General features: G+C 39.6%; 1 protein-coding gene and 2 long non-coding RNA genes across 3 annotated transcripts; 2 read left to right on the top strand and 1 right to left on the bottom strand.

Annotated features, from left to right (window-relative positions):
• Positions 1 to 498: 498 nt before the first annotated feature.
• LOC144026338 (proteinase-activated receptor 4-like) lies at positions 499 to 21,493 on the top strand. Its single transcript, XM_077532953.1, has 2 exons — positions 499 to 1,065; positions 20,152 to 21,493. The coding sequence occupies exons 1-2, from the start codon at positions 828 to 830 to the stop codon at positions 21,210 to 21,212; spliced, it is 1,299 nt and encodes a 432-aa protein (XP_077389079.1). The 5' UTR covers positions 499 to 827; the 3' UTR covers positions 21,213 to 21,493.
• Positions 7,020 to 9,554, bottom strand: LOC144026388 (uncharacterized). Its single transcript, XR_013285123.1, has 3 exons — positions 8,825 to 9,554; positions 8,508 to 8,657; positions 7,020 to 7,748 (listed from the first exon to the last, which is right to left on the bottom strand). It is a non-coding gene; the product is annotated as an uncharacterized LOC144026388 (long non-coding RNA).
• On the top strand, positions 9,355 to 12,113 carry LOC144025783 (uncharacterized). The gene is made up of 3 exons (XR_013284954.1): positions 9,355 to 10,463; positions 10,631 to 10,780; positions 11,537 to 12,113. It is a non-coding gene; the product is annotated as an uncharacterized LOC144025783 (long non-coding RNA).
• Positions 21,494 to 22,137: the final 644 nt, after the last annotated feature.

Raw genomic sequence — 22,137 nt, 5'->3', positions numbered from 1 at the left:
CGAGAACTATCGCGAGAACACGCCCTCTCTCTCTCTCTCTCTCTCTCTCTCTCTCTCTCTCTCTCTCTCTCTCTCTCTCTCTCTCTCTCTCTCTCTCTCTCTCAAGTGGAAAGTGGTTGCAAAATTTTCGTGAACGGTAATTTTTAGTCATTATTAAAGAAAAAAGAGAAGTCAAAGAGAGAAGTGGAAGAACAAGATGTTCAGATGATGATTTGTCAGACTGTGTACGTCCTCCAGCGAAACGATGACTTGAGAACTGATAGAGGAACAAGACAGGAGCCTCAAACCAACTCCATTTTATATTTCTATAAAACAACCACCGCTTCATAAAAAGTGCTGTACATGGAGTCAAAATCAGTCATGTAATAAAGACATGTAAAACAAGATCAAACCAAATGAATGAATAAATATCACAAGTAGATAAGTTATAATTATGTAAATGGGCATCATGTGATTACACATTACTAGAATATATGAAGACCCCAGGAGATGTTGCAGTGCTTACATTGATGCTGTATACATTTGTTTTTACTATTTGTCTACTCTTCAGACACCATGACTTGAATGTGTCACCATGGCAACAACAGAAGCATCGAAACCACAGACAGGAAGAGTTCTTATCGGGACCGGACAGTGACGTGAAAACAGGAAATGGCACAAATACTTTTCACATGTTGGGGACCAGTTAGCTTAGTTACCCAGCATGCACCGCACCTCTCACGGTTGACCGCTATCGAGATGCAAGAGAACTTGACTCACTCGTTTCCTCGACGCGGAACACATCTGGACCGCATCAGACTTCACCGAGAAGGAGAGCGAGCAACTACATGTACGCCCCTCGCGCATTCACCACAAAAAGAAGTCAGGGAAACAAAGGAGATTTTTTTCAATTGGAGGGAAAAAAAAACACAAAAAAGAAGAAAACACATTTACAACCAAAGTTGCTGGAGGAGAAGATGAAGTGGTTTGGGGCTCCGGTCTTGGTTTGGCTGCTGTGGTCTGTCCTCGGAGAGTCGTCTTTGTCATCTGCTGGTCCCACCGAGGAATGTTCCGGCATGTCCATGCGTGAGTTGACTCTTCTTCCTCTTTGGCACCATCCTTTACACCAAACTCAAACATGACTCGGCTAGTTTACTTCAAAATAGCTTCGATCAACCTCGACTCACAGGAAGTTCCACATTACTGGGACAGAAGACGTCTGGTCCGGTCTGGCCAAAAGACTGAGGCATGCTCTGGTCTTTACAGGTCAAGGCAAGGATACTTTTTGACCTCTGAAGGTCTCAAGAAAGATCCATGTTCTGGCTTTGCTGGTCTGAAAGTTGACACACATTCTAATCGCTGCTGGTCCAAAGACTGAGACTTGTATCCAGGTCCAGGCAAGGATACATGTTGCCTGCATGTCTAGAGATGAAAATGTTCTGAAGTCATCAGGTGTGGACAGTTTTCCAGTGATGTGAAGAATCTGGTATGAAGTTCCCAAAAAAATCAGTAGAGAAAAATAATCATCTGAAGGTTGAGCTGGTCAGCGAGTCCACAGTCGTTGGCAGCCTTATCGCTTCAAGGAACAACAACCGACCCTCTCTCATGCTCAGCTTTTAAATACAGCAGTGGTGATGTGGAAGCAGCTCGCTGGACAGGAGGAACTTTGGCAAGACTGGACACTACCAGGAGTGAGCAGGTTGCAGAGGATTAGGATTGAGATCAGAGGATGTTTTGGAGGCAAGGTTGGAGAGAGCAGACTTGGATGGTTAGGACACCATCCAGAGGGAAGATTCAGTGGCTACATTGCAAGAAGGAAGGTGAGCATGGGGCAACCCTGAGCTTGAAGACCTACGAGAAGGTTGACCCACACATAGCGACACGAGGCCACCTGGCATGGAGGCAGAAATTAGATTGTGGTCCAGGATATTCTGGATAGTCATCCAAGCATTGCCAGTCCAGCAATTTGGAATGCCCTACAAAAGAAAAGAAAAAACTCGCAACATACAGTCAAGAGTCAGTCAAGCAAGAGTGCCAACAACGTTGTGAGAGAAGTGAGGAAGCACCCAAAGTTTTTGGTCGTGACAACTTCAGCAAACTTGGAGATAAAGAAATATAAACAGAGCACATCACATGCAAACTACTCATCAGCAAAAAAAAAGGCCAGATTGTATTTTGCAGTCCACAGATGAGCCGCAAAAGTTTCGGAACAAGCAAAGCAAAGTGATAGAAAGTAATGGAGAACCAAAGGAACTGCTTCTGATCCAAACGTCACAAGGTTATGACAGAGACCATGTCACGGCTTACCCCGGGTTTTCACTGGATGCGGTTGCGGTGCGGTTGCGGTGCGGTTGCGGTGCGGTCCGGCGACGCAAGCAATTAGATTCCATTCATTCGAATGGTGCAGTTTACACCGCTTGCGGGTGCGTTGCGTGTCGACTGCGGAAGGCCTGCGGCGTGCCGCAAGCCTTCCGCAAGGATAGAAGAGAGAATATTACAAGGCCGCTTCTGTCAAAATTTGATGGATGACATTCTTAATTAGATTAGGGGGGTCATGTATGGGTCATGACCCCTCCCTAATGAAGATTAATGACCCTTTAATGACTTCCAGATGTCATATAATGAGGGTTAATGACCCTTAATGACTTCCTGATGTCATTTAATGAGGGTTAATGACCCTTAATGACTTCCTGATGTCATTTAATGAAGATTAATGACCCCTAATGACTTCCTGATGTCATTTAATGAAGATGAATGACCCTTAATGACTTCCTGATGTCATTTAATGAAGATTAATGACCCTTTAATGACTTCCAGATGTCATATAATGAGGGTTAATGACCTTTAATGACTTCCAGATGTCATTTAATGAGGATGAATGACCTTTAATGACTTCCGGATGTCGTATAATGAAGATGAATGACCTTTAATGACTTCCGGATGTCGTTTAATGAAGATGAATGACCTTTAATGACTTCCAGGTGTTATATAATGAAGATGAATGACCCTTAATGACTTCCTGATGTCATTTAATGAAGATTAATGACCCCTTAATGAAGATGGATGATGTGTAGGTGGTGTTCCTACCTGTTTTTGCAGATATCATGGCTGACCCGGGTTCAAATGCTAATTGTTTGGTTAACTTCCGGATCCGGTGCACGCCCCCTAGATTTAGTGAACAATGAATAATAATGAGATTGAATGACGTGATCGGAGGGAGTAGTTTAGTATGGGTAAAACCGCCGGGGGGAAAAGTACTAGCCATTTCTATTATGGTGAAGGGGGAAAAGTATGCGCAAACACGGCTCAAAGATTGTATTTTAGAGGTTGTAAAACAAGAAGTATAAGGTAAGGTTAAACTGTGATACGCTGGTTGGTATTATGAAATTAAAAAACATGAAGTTATACATTATATGTAAAAATGTTGTAAGAGTCGTTCGTGACTGCTGGGGTTGAATCTGAAAATAAACGGATAAAACTATATAATTTCCCCTTACTGATATAGTTACTATCTGACATTTTTGTTCAATATTTCTGTGAGTAGGGGGAAGCATATGCAGTCAAAGATTCATGGGGAGGTCAAATGTACGTCTGTGCTTGTGTGTGCGTACGCGCATGAATGGCTGCATGGGGGTCAAAGAAGTGTGAGGACAGACGGGCGGCTGAAGAAGTGTGAGGTTAGACGGTGGCTATAATGTTGTTAGTTTGAAAAGACGCTTCCTAAAATATATTACAAAAATATGCATCTACTTAGATCTGATTCTATTTATAATGATAATTTTATGTAGAAATTGGTGAAAAGCCATCATCAGCGATAGTCTCCTTACCCCTGCGAGGACAGGGGTTGCTGGTCATAAAATTAAATTAGGCTGAAGAAGAACGGATACGCAGCTAATTGCGAGGGGCCATTTTTGGTCTGAGAAAGGCGATTGTTCAATATTCCTGTGAGTAGGGGGAAGCAGAGGCAGTCAAAGATTCACGGGGAGGTCAAATGTATGTCTGAGGGGCCTGTGTATGCGTGTGTGCGTTTGCATGAGAGCTGAACAGTGTAAGATTAAACGGTAACTGTAATGTTGGTTTTCAAGAAGACATTTCCAAAACTGCTTCTTTAAAAAAACATCTACACAGATATCCATTTATGATAGTTTTATGCAGCAACCGATAGTTGAAACATCCTAGCTAACATTTTCTCAAGGATTTGAAAAGTGGTGACAAGTGAAAACTAATTAAGCTTACCTATAGGCGTAACGGTGTGTGGCTTTGAGTCCATCACATACATGCTCTGCATAGAGCATATATGCGTAGCAGCGAGGTATGCGTAGCAGAAAGGGGAGATGTCCCTACACTCGTGAGAATTTTCTGAGGCTTGTTGGAGACACTAGGACTCTGTCACAGTTTGAGTGTGTGTGTTTCAATGACCATAATTGTTGGGGGGCTGGTGGATATGAGCGAGGGGGTTGGTTAGACGTCTGCCAGCGTGCTCTCCTTGGGATATTTTCTCAAATACTAAAACCCAAATGCCAGTCCTCTGAACCGAATGACCAGTTGTCTAAACACATTGAATAAATGTAACCCCTCATTTTCCAATGCCATAAAAACATTTTACATGAAGACACAATTCACAAATTGCTCTCATGCGATACAAAATGTTTACCACAAGTCAACAATATTTGAACACAACGGACTTAACTGGCGTTCACACAACAACTCAAAAATTGAATACACTTGTTGCTAATGATGTGACCACACCTATAAACTCAAGTTCAGAGTGTACAGTTTGCTGGAGAGTCCAAACAAGCGCAATGGATAGAGGCAGAGCCAGAGGAAGAGGAATTAGAGGAGGGAGAGGAGCAGGTCGAGCAATGCAAAAGTTATAAAATAGTAACATGGAATGGTAAGGGTATTCGTAAACACGAAAATAAAAATAATAATTTAACCATCTTATTACAGTCTTTCTCAATTGCTAATACACATTTCTTGAAACCTGTACCCATTTTCTCAAAACCTTAAACACAAACACAAAAATTCAAACAATTTTCACAAAAGCCGTGACTTTTCACTTCAAAACCTATTATCCGGTATTCAAATCCGAACAATATATTCAGATCATACACACAGTAAGTCAAAATATATTCACCATGAGAGCATTTGTTAGACACGACATAAAATAATCTAACACAGAGCATCCAGGGTAGGTAGTCAACAGAGGTTTATTTTACATGCATGAACAAACATAGTTTTTGGCACTAGACAAATTACTAACCAAGTTAAAATTATGGTGAATTCAAATGAAATAGAAAGGGTGTATGAAAATAAATTCCTTGGAGTAGTTATTGATGATAAATTATGTTGGAAGCCACATGTAGAAAATGTTAAAAGGAAAATGTCAAAAATCATCGGGATACTCTATAAAACTAAGGATGTCCTGAACATGAACTCATTATATATATTATATAGTTCATTATTATTACCATATTTGACCTATTGTGTAGAAATCTGGGGGACTGCATCTAAAACAAACACTAACTCTGTTTTCAATTTGCAAAAAAGAGCCATAAGGATTATTAATCGTTCAAAATATACAGAATCAACACATCCATTATTTATCAAATTAAATACAATGACATTTTATGACTTGGTTGAGTTTAAAATAGCACAAATAATGTACAAAGTATATAACAATCTACTCTGCTATATTACTCAGACATTGTTTGAAATTAGACACAGTCCTTATGATATAAGGGGTACAAGTGTGTACAAAAAACCCAAAACAAGAACAAATATTAAGCAAAGGTGTGTTTCTGTAAAAGGTGTTAATTTGTGGAATAATCTGGGAATTGACTTGAAAAGATGTGACTCACTTGTTGAGTTAAAAAAATAAATGTTTAAATGCAAAGTTAAAAAAAATTACTTTTGTCAAATAAGAGCATGAAAATTGTATATAACGAGTATGAGTATATGATTTATAAATGTATTATGGTATATGTTTAGGAATTTCATGTATATATGTTGCTGGATAATGCACGCATCATTTTATTTTTAAAAATATTAACCTAGTATTGTATCAATAATGAAATAAGTTTAAATGTATAATGTATGAGGGGTACGACTAAATAAATTAACTTCTTCCTACTCCCTTTTGAACATGTAAACTATGATGAGTTTGTTTTTTGTTTTTTCTTTTCTTCTTTTCTTTTTTAACTTTTGTTTCTCTGCTGTTTGTTTTTATGTTCAATAATTCAATCAATCAATCAATCAATCAAAAAACATGATAGAGTCAAAATGGGCACTTTTAACAAAAAAACATGCATTAGTCTTAGGGCAAAATAATTTAGGAATATTGTGAAATGTGTTTAAGTTTTATCCAAAAAGAGTGGATGAGTTTTGAGAATTGGGTCTAAGCCTGAACCGTGTGTAAGGTTTGGTCAAAAAAGTGTTTCATTCCAGAAATTAGTCTCGGAAACTGAGAATTTGCTTCATCGAACGGGGTTTGGTGTTTTAGCAACTGATAAAAACTGTTAAGTTAAAAGCGGATATGACAATACAATAACCTCACATAACAAAATCAGAACAACCCCATCTCAATAGTAAAGAATACATTCAAATATTCACACCAACTTCTAGGCCGTGGGGTGAACCCCAAAAAAGTGCCTAGAAAATGAGTTTCGCTCCACTGTCTGGGCACTACTTGTTCAATGCATTTTTTGATAGATAATACCCTTCTGAACTTTGGGTTAAAAGTTCACCCAATGTTTTCCTGCCCCAATTTTGTCACAAGCCAGAAATGCATATATAGGTAAATAACAAAAAACGAAAATCTTGTGCTACAGTTTTTGGTTGTAAAACGTCTTACATTAAATTTGGCAACAGAAAATCATTCCCAGATGTTATAAATACATGTACCTAACATCAGAAACAAGTATTGGTGGTTTGGTGCAATCATGTGAATTTAGATAAATATATTAAATTTGTGCCAAAAAAACAAAAAACGCTTCAACTAGAAGTGAAACCAGCACACAGATGTGACATTTAGCTATGTTTATGTTTCATATATGAAAACAATTCACAACCTATTACGTAATGAAAGGTACACAAGAAGCAGCATACATCGGCCAAAAATACTACCATGCACCACAAACCTGGAACAAGGCAAAATGGACTAGATGGAAATAGATGCATTCAGAGCCCAGATTATTATAACATATAGAATATTTATTAAAGTATCAGATTGTGTCATCACAGCATGTCATTTATACCCCCCTACCCAAAAAATATTAATAAAAAAAAAAATAATAAAATAAAAATCAAATGTGCATTCACAATAAAACCTTTGGAACTTCATTGGAACAGCTCTCTTTTTTTTTTTTTGGCAGACCAATTTAACAAAGGTCTGTGTTGTGGAAAAATGGAATACAGACATTTTTATTTTTGCTTGAAAAGTGTTAAAATGGAGAGTTAACATCTTGATAATGAAACAAACAAAATGGCAGATTTTACATAGATTTTACAGCCCTGCACTGTAAAGTGTCCTCGTATGTCCTGTCATTTTCCAACCTGATGTTGTACCAGCCATGTGTTAGTGTCACTTTCTTGGCTTACATCAGTAGACTCAGTAGTTGATGTATCTGATGAGTGAGGTACCCTGTCTAAAAGTTTGTCAGTTGTTGGTAATGTCTCTACAAAAACCATTTCAGAGTTGTTGCTGGAAAGGGGTGTGAAAAACCAGCTGGGGGAAATCACGCCTCAATCTTCGTTTCAGTATATCCTGCCTGAAATAGAAAATTAAAGGGAAAGATGAGCACAAGATACACATATTCACATCACACTAGGGCTGCTCTATTATGGAAAAAAATAATCATCACAATTATTTTGGTAATAATTGAAATCAAGATTATTCTAAACAATTATATTTTGTTCAAATCAAGAAAATATTTCAACATTTGAAAATAAGACCATCACAATCATATGAAACTATAATTATGTAAGTTGCTTTTGGATCCAACAAAATTTATAATATATTATTATTATTATTATTATTATTATTATTATTATTATTATTATTATTATTATTATGACGTTAGCAAAAATTTGAAGTTGGGGTGCAGTGTGTGTGCAGTAAGCTAGTTTTGACATGGGTGTGTGGTAAAATAACTCGTGTGGGCGTGCCACAACTCAAAATTAGTATTATTAGTGCTGCAGCTATCGAATATTTTGGTATTTGGATATCCTACTGAAAATTCTAGTGAATAATCGTATATTTGGATAGAAATACAAATATACCTATAGGCCTATATACTTTCGTGGTCAAAGAACAATTATAAATACAGAAGACAAAAAAACACATTTGCATGTAATAATTAACAACCAACTGGTTTTCATTTTTAGAGAATCAATTTTATTTATTTATTTATTTTTAACTTAAATTGAGCTTGTCAGCAAACTATTTTTCTCTGAAACAGTGAGATTTTAGACAAATCTCTCCCCATAGATTTCATAAATGTGTTTCAATGTGAAGATTTATATCTTACCTGTAGTCTGAAGCATCAAGATCCCCGTGTTTATTAACACTGTTCACAAACCCCTTAGCTTGTCCATTCTCATCACATCTTTGTCAACTATAATCCTTTGACGGATTACTTGTTCACAAAAAGAATTTGTAGCTCTCAGCATTGGGTTGTCTAAAACACACACACACTCACTTAATATGTGCAGAGTCATGCTTTCTAATTAATGCTGTCTCGAAATGTAAACAGAATACAAGTGACATATTGCTGACCAATGCTTTACTTTGGAAATGTGTAATTTTAGCAAAGTGACAATGAAATAGTGCAATGTAACAACTCACATTTGTTCGTCCCTGGTTGCTGTTGACTTTAAGAACCTTGTGTAATCTCTGAAACAAAATTGCACCTCCATTGTGACACAGTCTTTTGTCTTGAATATGCAGAAGAATGGAACAGTCTTTCTTCATCTCAGCGGCCTGCAGCAACCAACCCGCCTTTAGACAAAAAAGAATTACATTATAAGTGTTATTGTCACATCACCTCTTTACAGTATATGCACATCACAGATTTAAGTAAAGTGTTTGTTGAGGTTGATGAGAGAGAGTTTAGGGAAAAGGGAGTGTGTAGCTGTGACTATTTTATGACTCTGATGGGCACAGGTAACTCGAGTTTGGTAACAACTGTTGGATTCACTCGATAAATCATTCAGCAGCTCGCGTTTTTACTAAACTATAGCCTTAAAACTCATTCAAGGACGCATCTGTTGAGGAAGGACGCATCTGTGCTTGCTCCTGCACTCGCTCGTGAATCTAACTACTTGTTGATTTTTGCATTGGGATTTTTAACTACATTGTTGCAAAAATGCCTGGCGGAAAAAGAGCTGACGAGATTGAGGAGATAAAATCTTCTCTTAAAAAACTCAGTGGAATGGTTGCCGAATTACTTGAAATGAAGAAGAGCATTGAGCCACTTCTTCAGGAAATACAGCAATTGAAGAAAGAGACACAGGAAAAAGATCGACGCATTGTTGCCTTGGAACAAAAAGTGGATGATTTGGAACAAAATCTTCGTATCAACAATGTGATAGTCACCGGTATCAAGATCAAGCCGCGCCGTGGCCCTTTGAGAGCTGCGCCTAGCACGAGCACGGAAGATTCTGACCAATATTCAGGGAACGAGACTGTGGAACAGCAAGTGACACTTCAACTCAGAGATTTGGGATTAACTGTTGATCCTGCGCACATTCAGATGTGCTTTTCGCTTCCAACTGGAGGGACTTTTTGTTCCAAGGCAACAATGCGTCGATCTTTTTCCTGTGTCTCTTTCTTCAATTGCTGTATTTCCTGAAGAAGTGGCTCAATGCTCTTCTTCATTTCAAGTAATTCGGCAACCATTCCACTGAGTTTTTTAAGAGAAGATTTTATCTCCTCAATCTCGTCAGCTCTTTTTCCGCCAGGCATTTTTGCAACAATGTAGTTAAAAATCCCAATGCAAAAATCAACAAGTAGTTAGATTCACGAGCGAGTGCAGGAGCAAGCACAGATGCGTCCTTCCTCAACAGATGCGTCCTTGAATGAGTTTTAAGGCTATAGTTTAGTAAAAACGCGAGCTGCTGAATGATTTATCGAGTGAATCCAACAGTTGTTACCAAACTCGAGTTACCTGTGCCCATCAGAGTCATAAAATAGTCACAGCTACACACTCCCTTTTCCCCAAACTCTCTCTCATCAACCTCAACAAACACTTTACTTAAATCTGTGATGTGCATATACTGTAAAGAGGTGATGTGACAATAACACTTATAATGTAATTCTTTTTTGTCTAAAGGCGGGTTGGTTGCTGCAGGCCGCTGAGATGAAGAAAGACTGTTCCATTCTTCTGCATATTCAAGACAAAAGACTGTGTCACAATGGAGGTGCAATTTTGTTTCAGAGATTACACAAGGTTCTTAAAGTCAACAGCAACCAGGGACGAACAAATGTGAGTTGTTACATTGCACTATTTCATTGTCACTTTGCTAAAATTACACATTTCCAAAGTAAAGCATTGGTCAGCAATATGTCACTTGTATTCTGTTTACATTTCGAGACAGCATTAATTAGAAAGCATGACTCTGCACATATTAAGTGAGTGTGTGTGTGTTTTAGACAACCCAATGCTGAGAGCTACAAATTCTTTTTGTGAACAAGTAATCCGTCAAAGGATTATAGTTGACAAAGATGTGATGAGAATGGACAAGCTAAGGGGTTTGTGAACAGTGTTAATAAACACGGGGATCTTGATGCTTCAGACTACAGGTAAGATATAAATCTTCACATTGAAACACATTTATGAAATCTATGGGGAGAGATTTGTCTAAAATCTCACTGTTTCAGAGAAAAATAGTTTGCTGACAAGCTCAATTTAAGTTAAAAATAAATAAATAAATAAAATTGATTCTCTAAAAATGAAAACCAGTTGGTTGTTAATTATTACATGCAAATGTGTTTTTTTGTCTTCTGTATTTATAATTGTTCTTTGACCACGAAAGTATATAGGCCTATAGGTATATTTGTATTTCTATCCAAATATACGATTATTCACTAGAATTTTCAGTAGGATATCCAAATACCAAAATATTCGATAGCTGCAGCACTAATAATACTAATTTTGAGTTGTGGCACGCCCACACGAGTTATTTTACCACACACCCATGTCAAAACTAGCTTACTGCACACACACTGCACCCCAACTTCAAATTTTTGCTAACGTCATAATAATAATAATAATAATAATAATAATAATAATAATAATAATAATAATAATATATTATAAATTTTGTTGGATCCAAAAGCAACTTACATAATTATAGTTTCATATGATTGTGATGGTCTTATTTTCAAATGTTGAAATATTTTCTTGATTTGAACAAAATATAATTGTTTAGAATAATCTTGATTTCAATTATTACCAAAATAATTGTGATGATTATTTTTTTCCATAATAGAGCAGCCCTAGTGTGATGTGAATATGTGTATCTTGTGCTCATCTTTCCCTTTAATTTTCTATTTCAGGCAGGATATACTGAAACGAAGATTGAGGCGTGATTTCCCCCAGCTGGTTTTTCACACCCCTTTCCAGCAACAACTCTGAAATGGTTTTTGTAGAGACATTACCAACAACTGACAAACTTTTAGACAGGGTACCTCACTCATCAGATACATCAACTACTGAGTCTACTGATGTAAGCCAAGAAAGTGACACTAACACATGGCTGGTACAACATCAGGTTGGAAAATGACAGGACATACGAGGACACTTTACAGTGCAGGGCTGTAAAATCTATGTAAAATCTGCCATTTTGTTTGTTTCATTATCAAGATGTTAACTCTCCATTTTAACACTTTTCAAGCAAAAATAAAAATGTCTGTATTCCATTTTTCCACAACACAGACCTTTGTTAAATTGGTCTGCCAAAAAAAAAAAAAGAGAGCTGTTCCAATGAAGTTCCAAAGGTTTTATTGTGAATGCACATTTGATTTTTATTTTATTATTTTTTTTTTATTAATATTTTTTGGGTAGGGGGGTATAAATGACATGCTGTGATGACACAATCTGATACTTTAATAAATATTCTATATGTTATAATAATCTGGGCTCTGAATGCATCTATTTCCATCTAGTCCATTTTGCCTTGTTCCAGGTTTGTGGTGCATGGTAGTATTTTTGGCCGATGTATGCTGCTTCTTGTGTACCTTTCATTACGTAATAGGTTGTGAATTGTTTTCATATATGAAACATAAACATAGCTAAATGTCACATCTGTGTGCTGGTTTCACTTCTAGTTGAAGCGTTTTTTGTTTTTTTGGCACAAATTTAATATATTTATCTAAATTCACATGATTGCACCAAACCACCAATACTTGTTTCTGATGTTAGGTACATGTATTTATAACATCTGGGAATGATTTTCTGTTGCCAAATTTAATGTAAGACGTTTTACAACCAAAAACTGTAGCACAAGATTTTCGTTTTTTGTTATTTACCTATATATGCATTTCTGGCTTGTGACAAAATTGGGGCAGGAAAACATTGGGTGAACTTTTAACCCAAAGTTCAGAAGGGTATTATCTATCAAAAAATGCATTGAACAAGTAGTGCCCAGACAGTGGAGCGAAACTCATTTTCTAGGCACTTTTTTGGGGTTCACCCCACGGCCTAGAAGTTGGTGTGAATATTTGAATGTATTCTTTACTATTGAGATGGGGTTGTTCTGATTTTGTTATGTGAGGTTATTGTATTGTCATATCCGCTTTTAACTTAACAGTTTTTATCAGTTGCTAAAACACCAAACCCCGTTCGATGAAGCAAATTCTCAGTTTCCGAGACTAATTTCTGGAATGAAACACTTTTTTGACCAAACCTTACACACGGTTCAGGCTTAGACCCAATTCTCAAAACTCATCCACTCTTTTTGGATAAAACTTAAACACATTTCACAATATTCCTAAATTATTTTGCCCTAAGACTAATGCATGTTTTTTTGTCAAAAGTGCCCATTTTGACTCTATCATGTTTTTTGATTGATTGATTGATTGATTGATTGAATTATTGAACATAAAAACAAACAGCAGAGAAACAAAAGTTAAAAAAGAAAAGAAGAAAAGAAAAAACAAAAAACAAACTCATCATAGTTTACATGTTCAAAAGGGAGTAGGAAGAAGTTAATTTATTTAGTCCTACCCCTCATACATTATACATTTAAACTTATTTCATTATTGATACAATACTAGGTTAATATTTTTAAAAATAAAATGATGCGTGCATTATCCAGCAACATATATACATGAAATTCCTAAACATATACCATAATACATTTATAAATCATATACTCATACTCGTTATATACAATTTTCATGCTCTTATTTGACAAAAGTAATTTTTTTTAACTTTGCATTTAAACATTTATTTTTTTAACTCAACAAGTGAGTCACATCTTTTCAAGTCAATTCCCAGATTATTCCACAAATTAACACCTTTTACAGAAACACACCTTTGCTTAATATTTGTTCTTGTTTTGGTTTTTTTGTACACACTTGTACCCCTTATATCATAAGGACTGTGTCTAATTTCAAACAATGCCTGAGTAATATAGCAGAGTAGATTGTTATATACTTTGTACATTATTTGTGCTATTTTAAACTCAACCAAGTCATAAAATGTCATTGTATTTAATTTGATAAATAATGGATGTGTTGATTCTGTATATTTTGAACGATTAATAATCCTTATGGCTCTTTTTTGCAAATTGAAAACAGAGTTAGTGTTTGTTTTAGATGCAGTCCCCCAGATTTCCACACAATAGGTCAAATATGGTAATAATAATGAACTATATAATATATATAATGAGTTCATGTTCAGGACATCCTTAGTTTTATAGAGTATCCCGATGATTTTTGACATTTTCCTTTTAACATTTTCTACATGTGGCTTCCAACATAATTTATCATCAATAACTACTCCAAGGAATTTATTTTCATACACCCTTTCTATTTCATTTGAATTCACCATAATTTTAACTTGGTTAGTAATTTGTCTAGTGCCAAAAACTATGTTTGTTCATGCATGTAAAATAAACCTCTGTTGACTACCTACCCTGGATGCTCTGTGTTAGATTATTTTATGTCGTGTCTAACAAATGCTCTCATGGTGAATATATTTTGACTTACTGTGTGTATGATCTGAATATATTGTTCGGATTTGAATACCGGATAATAGGTTTTGAAGTGAAAAGTCACGGCTTTTGTGAAAATTGTTTGAATTTTTGTGTTTGTGTTTAAGGTTTTGAGAAAATGGGTACAGGTTTCAAGAAATGTGTATTAGCAATTGAGAAAGACTGTAATAAGATGGTTAAATTATTATTTTTATTTTCGTGTTTACGAATACCCTTACCATTCCATGTTACTATTTTATAACTTTTGCATTGCTCGACCTGCTCCTCTCCCTCCTCTAATTCCTCTTCCTCTGGCTCTGCCTCTATCCATTGCGCTTGTTTGGACTCTCCAGCAAACTGTACACTCTGAACTTGAGGTTATAGGTGTGGTCACATCATTAGCAACAAGTGTATTCAATTTTTGAGTTGTTGTGTGAACGCCAGTTAAGTCCGTTGTGTTCAAATATTGTTGACTTGTGGTGAACATTTTGTATCGCATGAGAGCAATTTGTGAATTGTGTCTTCATGTAAAATGTTTTTATGGCATTGGAAAATGAGGGGTTACATTTATTCAATGTGTTTAGACAACTGGTCATTCGGTTCAGAGGACTGGCATTTGGGTTTTAGTATTTGAGAAAATATCCCAAGGAGAGCACGCTGGCAGACGTCTAACCAACCCCCTCGCTCATATCCACCAGCCCCCCAACAATTATGGTCATTGAAACACACACACTCAAACTGTGACAGAGTCCTAGTGTCTCCAACAAGCCTCAGAAAATTCTCACGAGTGTAGGGACATCTCCCCTTTCTGCTGCGCATACCTCGCTGCTACGCATATATGCTCTATGCAGAGCATGTATGTGATGGACTCAAAGCCACACACCGTTACGCCTATAGGTAAGCTTAATTAGTTTTCACTTGTCACCACTTTTCAAATCATTGAGAAAATGTTAGCTAGGATGTTTCAACTATCGGTTGCTGCATAAAACTATCATAAATGGATATCTGTGTAGATGTTTTTTTAAAGAAGCAGTTTTGGAAATGTCTTCTTGAAAACCAACATTACAGTTACCGTTTAATCTTACACTGTTCAGCTCTCATGCAAACGCACACACGCATACACAGGCCCCTCAGACATACATTTGACCTCCCCGTGAATCTTTGACTGCCTCTGCTTCCCCCTACTCACAGGAATATTGAACAATCGCCTTTCTCAGACCAAAAATGGCCCCTCGCAATTAGCTGCGTATCCGTTCTTCTTCAGCCTAATTTAATTTTATGACCAGCAACCCCTGTCCTCGCAGGGGTAAGGAGACTATCGCTGATGATGGCTTTTCACCAATTTCTACATAAAATTATCATTATAAATAGAATCAGATCTAAGTAGATGCATATTTTTGTAATATATTTTAGGAAGCGTTGTCTTTTCAAACTAACAACATTATAGCCACCGTCTAACCTCACACTTCTTCAGCCGCCCGTCTGTCCTCACACTTCTTTGACCCCCATGCAGCCATTCATGCGCGTACGCACACACAAGCACAGACGTACATTTGACCTCCCCATGAATCTTTGACTGCATATGCTTCCCCCTACTCACAGAAATATTGAACAAAAATGTCAGATAGTAACTATATCAGTAAGGGGAAATTATATAGTTTTATCCGTTTATTTTCAGATTCAACCCCAGCAGTCACGAACGACTCTTACAACATTTTTACATATAATGTATAACTTCATGTTTTTTAATTTCATAATACCAACCAGCGTATCACAGTTTAACCTTACCTTATACTTCTTGTTTTACAACCTCTAAAATACAATCTTTGAGCCGTGTTTGCGCATACTTTTCCCCCTTCACCATAATAGAAATGGCTAGTACTTTTCCCCCCGGCGGTTTTACCCATACTAAACTACTCCCTCCGATCACGTCATTCAATCTCATTATTATTCATTGTTCACTCAATCTAGGGGGCGTGCACCGGATCCGGAAGTTAACCAAACAATTAGCATTTGAACCCGGGTCAGCCATGATATCTGCAAAAACAGGTAGGAACACCACCTACACATCATCCATCTTCATTAAGGGGTCATTAATCTTCATTAAATGACATCAGGAAGTCATTAAGGGTCATTCATCTTCATTATATAACACCTGGAAGTCATTAAAGGTCATTCATCTTCATTAAACGACATCCGGAAGTCATTAAAGGTCATTCATCTTCATTATACGACATCCGGAAGTCATTAAAGGTCATTCATCCTCATTAAACGACATCCGGAAGTCATTAAAGGTCATTACCCCTCATTAAATGACATCTGGAAGTCATTAAAGGTCATTAACCCTCATTATATGACATCTGGAAGTCATTAAAGGGTCATTAATCTTCATTAAATGACATCAGGAAGTCATTAAGGGTCATTCATCTTCATTAAATGACATCAGGAAGTCATTAGGGGTCATTAATCTTCATTAAATGACATCAGGAAGTCATTAAGGGTCATTAACCCTCATTAAATGACATCAGGAAGTCATTAAAGGTCATTAACCCTCATTATATGACATCTGGAAGTCATTAAGGGTCATTAATCTTCATTATATGACATCTGGAAGTCATTAAAGGGTCATTAATCTTCATTAGGGAGGGGTCATGACCCACACATGACCCCCCTAATCTAATTAAGAATGTCATCCATCAAATTTTGACAGAAGCGGCCTTGTAATATTCTCTCTGATAGACCTATTTTCTATTTTTGGTAGGCGGTAGGCCTGCGGCAAATGGCAAGCTAGCACAAAACACATCGAGCGGGACAGGAAGACCGAGGCAGTTTCAAAATAAATTTCCGGTTACCTTTCAGAATAAAACACTCGCCAGCTCCTATTTTGCAAGCTTTCAGCAAAACGTGACGTGGGCGTCGCCGGGCCATGTGCTCATTCACGGTTTAGACACCAGCGAACATGGACGAGGAGAGGTTTATATTGGAGGTGGAAAACCACAAAATAATATATGACACGGCACATCCTTTTTATAAGGACTGTAATGTATTGTGAGTTTGATGTTCGCGATTGCTTGTTGTGCCCGTCTCGCTTGCCGTACTGAGCGGCAGCCGGACGGGGAAGACAGAAATAAAGAGTGGACCCGCACTGACCCGACTCTCGTTATTAATATACTTTACAAGGACAACCAAAAAAAGGATGCTGCATGGAATCTCACAGCAGAAGAAGAAGAAAATGTTAAATAAAAAGAAGTCCACCTCTCGTTGTGAAATGCCACATGATCGCGCGCGCGCGGTCCCGCGAGACACGTTGGGAAGTGGGCGGCGACGGAGCTGCCGGACCGCAGCTGTGCGGAGCCGGTGTGGATTGACAAAAAAATTGACCCGTCCGGAGCACGCAGTCAAGACGCACCGCACCGCAACCGCACCGCAACCGCATCCAGTGAAAACCCGGGGTTAGCTTCTGGAATGGGCTCCCTTGTCTTGACCGGTGGGAGCAGTAGAATAACAGTTACGAATGTAACTACTAGGGGTGTGAATTGCCTAGTACCTGACGATTCGATTCGTATTACGATTCACAGGTCACGATTCGATTCGATACCGATGAATCCCGATACGAATTTATAAGTCGATTGTTGCGATTTTTTTTCATTCAAATTTAGAAAATACTAATCAGTAAGCTTGTAGAGTGTAAGATTTATATGAAAATGTATTATTTATTTATCTGAAATTTCAGTCTTATAGAGGTTGTAATCTGTTTCATGTTTGAACAGCATTAAAATAAAATATTAAGGCTTAATGTTCCGTTCATATAACATTCTTCCATGCTCAAGGTGTGAATCCTAACCCGAAGTCAGACGTTTTGTTGAATATTTTTAAGTTTAGAAATCGATTCACACACACACACAAAAAAAAAAAAAAGGCAATGATGATAAGACGTTGAATCGGTAAGACTACCGAATGAACAATTCTGAGCTCTTAAAAAAAAAAAAAAAAAAGTTTTTTTTTTATTTATTGAATCGATTCGAGAATCGCGCGATGTAGTATCGCGATATATCGCCGAATCGATTTTTTTTTAGCACCCCTAGTAACTACGGTTCTATGAGTCTTGAACGATGGCTAGGAGGTGGTGCTTAACAGCACGGAAATCCCCCTCACGCGCATGCATCACTTGAGTAAGAATACATAAAAGGACATGTAGTCCATAGTTCCGGTTGACATCATCCTCATGTATAAGAGGGCAAGGGAACCGGAACAGAGTCTCTCAGAACCTTCTCGTGCAAAACACACGAGGGCTCGGAGTGACAAGCAATGCTGGCGGTCGTTCGGGACTCATAGAACGACAGCAGTAGTTTGGTAGTTATTAAGTGTTTAGCTCCAGTGTTTTCTCATGGAGGAGCCTCCACACTGGGAGGGAGCGCTGTTCTTCTCCTGCGGGCGGGTGGTCGTCCCGGTGGCCCCTTGACCCCGGGGAGCTGTGGCTCGCTTCAGTCTGTTTGGAGCGGGTCGTGGTCACTGTTGGCCAGCGGTCTCTGGGATGGCATTCCTCCCTGTGGTGGTTGGCAGTCATCCCTTTCAGTGTTGAAGAACTCCTCCTGGGTGCCTTTCCTCACAGGGTTGTTCTGTGCCCCGCCATGTTGTGGTTTGCGTGTGTGTTTGTGGGTACGATCATGGTGATATAGGGTGAGGGGAGGGATATCTTTTTCTTTTTATTGTATTATGGATGTTTTATTTGTTCAGCATTTTGAGTTGCATTTGAATGTATGAAAGGTGCTATATAAATAAAGATTGATTTGGTTTGATTTGATTTGAGTTATATCCGACAGTTACATCCGTAACGGTCGTTCTATGAGTCCCGAATGACCACCAGGAGGCGGTGCTTAACAGCACCAAACGCCAAATACCAGCTGACGAAAATGCATCCAAACTCATCGACAGACAGAGAAGCTTCATCATACTACAAGACAGAGATCCAAAACACAACAAAGGACTTCATCAGTGGGGAAGGTGGAAGGTCTTTGACTGGCCAAGTCAATCAACCGGACCGTAACCCAATCGAGACTGCATTCGACCTCCCAAAAGAGGAAACTCCCTGAAAAGACCTGGAAAAAGATGAAGATGAAGTGCCGAGATGTTAACAGGTGCAAAATGCACATTTAGCAGGTCAAATGTTTTATTTTTGCAAACAACTCGGCTCGTAACTGCGGCCGGCCACCGTCTTCGAAACGAGTCCAGTGGGCATCCGCTCTCCCCCGTTAATAGTTGCTTTCCGATGGGCAAAAGTCCATCGGCACTATGTTGGCATCAAGCCACTGACACGACACCAAGACAGACGCAGCTGAATTTCACTTTCTTTTCTTCCATTTCATGAATAAAATCCACATCCGAGTTGAAGTAAGCCTCGACCACGCGTGTGCCTCAAATCGAGCAGCTCATTGATTTTGATAAGTCTCAAGGTGCGTCAAAAGCCGAAGAGTACAGATGGGTTTGAAGATGGGCATTAAAAGGAGATAAAGAGGGGGAGATTGCCTAATATTTTGCGGAAGGTTGTTCCCAAGGGAGGGACTGACAACTGCAAAGGCTCCATCCCCTCTAAGCCTCCGCTTTGTCCTCGGTACGTCCAATTGCGTCTGGTCTGCTGACCTGAGGCACCGGGCAGGTGCATACTGGTGCAAGAGCTCAAGCGAGGTAAAGTGGGGCAAGAGATTTCAAAACAAATCAAAGTATATTAAACTGGACTCTAAATTTTACCGGCAGCCAGTAAAGAGAGGCCAGGATAGGGGTTATGTGCTCCCTCTTACGGGCACCAGTTAGGAGACGAGCAGCAGCATTTTGGACCAGCTTGAGGGAGGACTCGCTGATTTCAAAGTAAAGTGCATTTACAGTAATCCTATCGTTCCAGTGCTTTTTGAATTTGTGTCTCGCTCTCCAAATTGTTGCTTGGCCAGGAATCAAACATTTGTTTGCGGTTGTTCGCAGGTCTTCGCGCCTTCCGGTTGAGGGTGTCGTGCAACAACACCAGCACGCTGAGCGAGAAGCAGTTGAAAGAGATCCAGGCGCCGACCACCACCTTGTACCTGCCGGCGCTCTACCTCCTGGCCTTGGCAGCGGGTCTGCCGGCCAACCTGTTGGCGCTGTGGATCCTGGCCTTCAGGACCAAGTGCCTGCCGTCCACCGTCTTGCTCATCAACCTGACCGCGGTGGACTCCCTGCTGCTGCTGGCGCTGCCCTTCCGCATCGCCTACCACTTCCGAGGGAACCACTGGGAGCTGGGTGAGGCCGTGTGCCGGATGGTCACGGCCGTCTTCTACGGCAACATGTACGGCTCGGCGCTGTGCCTGGCACTGGTGGCCCTGGACCGCTATGTGGCCCTGGTGCACCCGTTCGGCGCCAAGAGCCTGCGCGGCCGGCGGACGTCTCTGCGGATGACGGCGGCAGTGTGGGCGGCGGTGGCGGCGGCCATGTTGCCGCTGCTGCTATCGCAGCAGACGTACACGCTGGACCGGCTCGGCATCACTACCTGCCACGACGCGCTGCCCCAGCGGGAGCAGGAGAACTTCTTCCTGCCCTACTTCGCCACCCTCTTCACGCTGGGCTTCTTGCTACCCTTGGTGGTCATCGTCTTCTGCCACTGCGGCGTCGTGCGCGCGCTGCTGGCCGAGGGCGAGCGTTACGCCCACGCCGTGCGCTTAACGCTGCTGGTGCTGCTCGTGTTTGTGGTCTGTGTGCTGCCTAGCAACGTCCTGCTGCTGCTCACCTACGCCGCCGACGGCCCCGGCCTGGGCCAGGACGTCTACGTGCCGTACATGCTCAGCTTGGCCGTCAGCACCTTCAGCAGCTGCGCAGACCCCTTCATCTTCTACTACGTTTCGGCTGACTTCAGGGACAAGGTCAAGAGCGCCCTCTGTGGCTGCCGCAGCAGCGCTGCGCCAAGGCCGACCCGTCCGCCCAACAAAGCGTCCTGCTCCTCGTCCTCGTCGGGGCCTCGGACCAAAGTCACCCTGCTGTCCATCTCCGCACGGAACTCTGCCAGGACCTGAATGGCCGGCCGGGACCGTGCCGCTATGTTACACACACGCGCGCAAAAAAGAAATTTCTTGCTGCGGCCCTAAAACCACCAACGCTCAAACTGTATGAGAAGTCAAGTTTGTGACCTACTACATTCAAATAGATACTTGTGTTATGAATTGGAGCTTAGATCAATGTTATGATTTGTTAACTATGAGCTATTTTTGTGTATGATACTATTCTACATGTACTGTGTTATGTTAATGTGCATTGTCCTTATCACATAAGCAATAAATCTAATTGTGTACTATTATTTATTTTAAGCAGTGACATTAGTAGTTAAAATACTATGCCTCAGAACACGATTATCTATACTTTAAAGGGATACTTGACTCGTTGAGCCATTTTCAGCAGTGAAAAAGTTCATATTTTTTGTATAATTAATGCGGTAACACCATTTTTCATGTACAATTACTACCTTTAAAAAGTAATTTTTCGACTTGTTGTCGACTGATGATGACATCACCTGTGCTGAGGAAGTAGGTAATGACCAATCATGGCTCAGTTTACTGATCAAAGCTAGAAAACAGGTGAGCCATGATTGGCCGTTACCTACTTCCTCAGCACAGGTGATGTCATCATCAGTCGACAACAAGTAGAAAAATTACTTTTTAAAAAGGTATGAAATGTAAATGCAAAATAATGAAGTTATCAAATTAATTCTGGACAAAATATTCACTTTTCACTGCTGAAAATTGTTAAGTGAGCGTAAATTAAGAAAACAATGTTAGTTGGTTGGGCGGTTGGGGGTAAGTTGGGTTAGTTAGTTGAGTGGATAGCACGTCCGCCTCCCAGTTCTGAGGACTCGGGTTCGAGTCCAGGCTCCGGCCTTCCTGGGTGGAGTTCGCATGTTCTCCCCGTGCCTGCGTGGGTCTTCTCCGGGTAATCTGGTTTCCT

Source organism: Festucalex cinctus, chromosome 9 (genome assembly GCF_051991245.1).
Source record: "Festucalex cinctus isolate MCC-2025b chromosome 9, RoL_Fcin_1.0, whole genome shotgun sequence".
NCBI classification, from domain to species: Eukaryota; Metazoa; Chordata; class Actinopteri; order Syngnathiformes; family Syngnathidae; genus Festucalex; species Festucalex cinctus.
The sequence above is the reverse complement of the archived record's forward strand: the minus strand, read 5'-3'. Positions and strand labels throughout refer to the sequence as shown.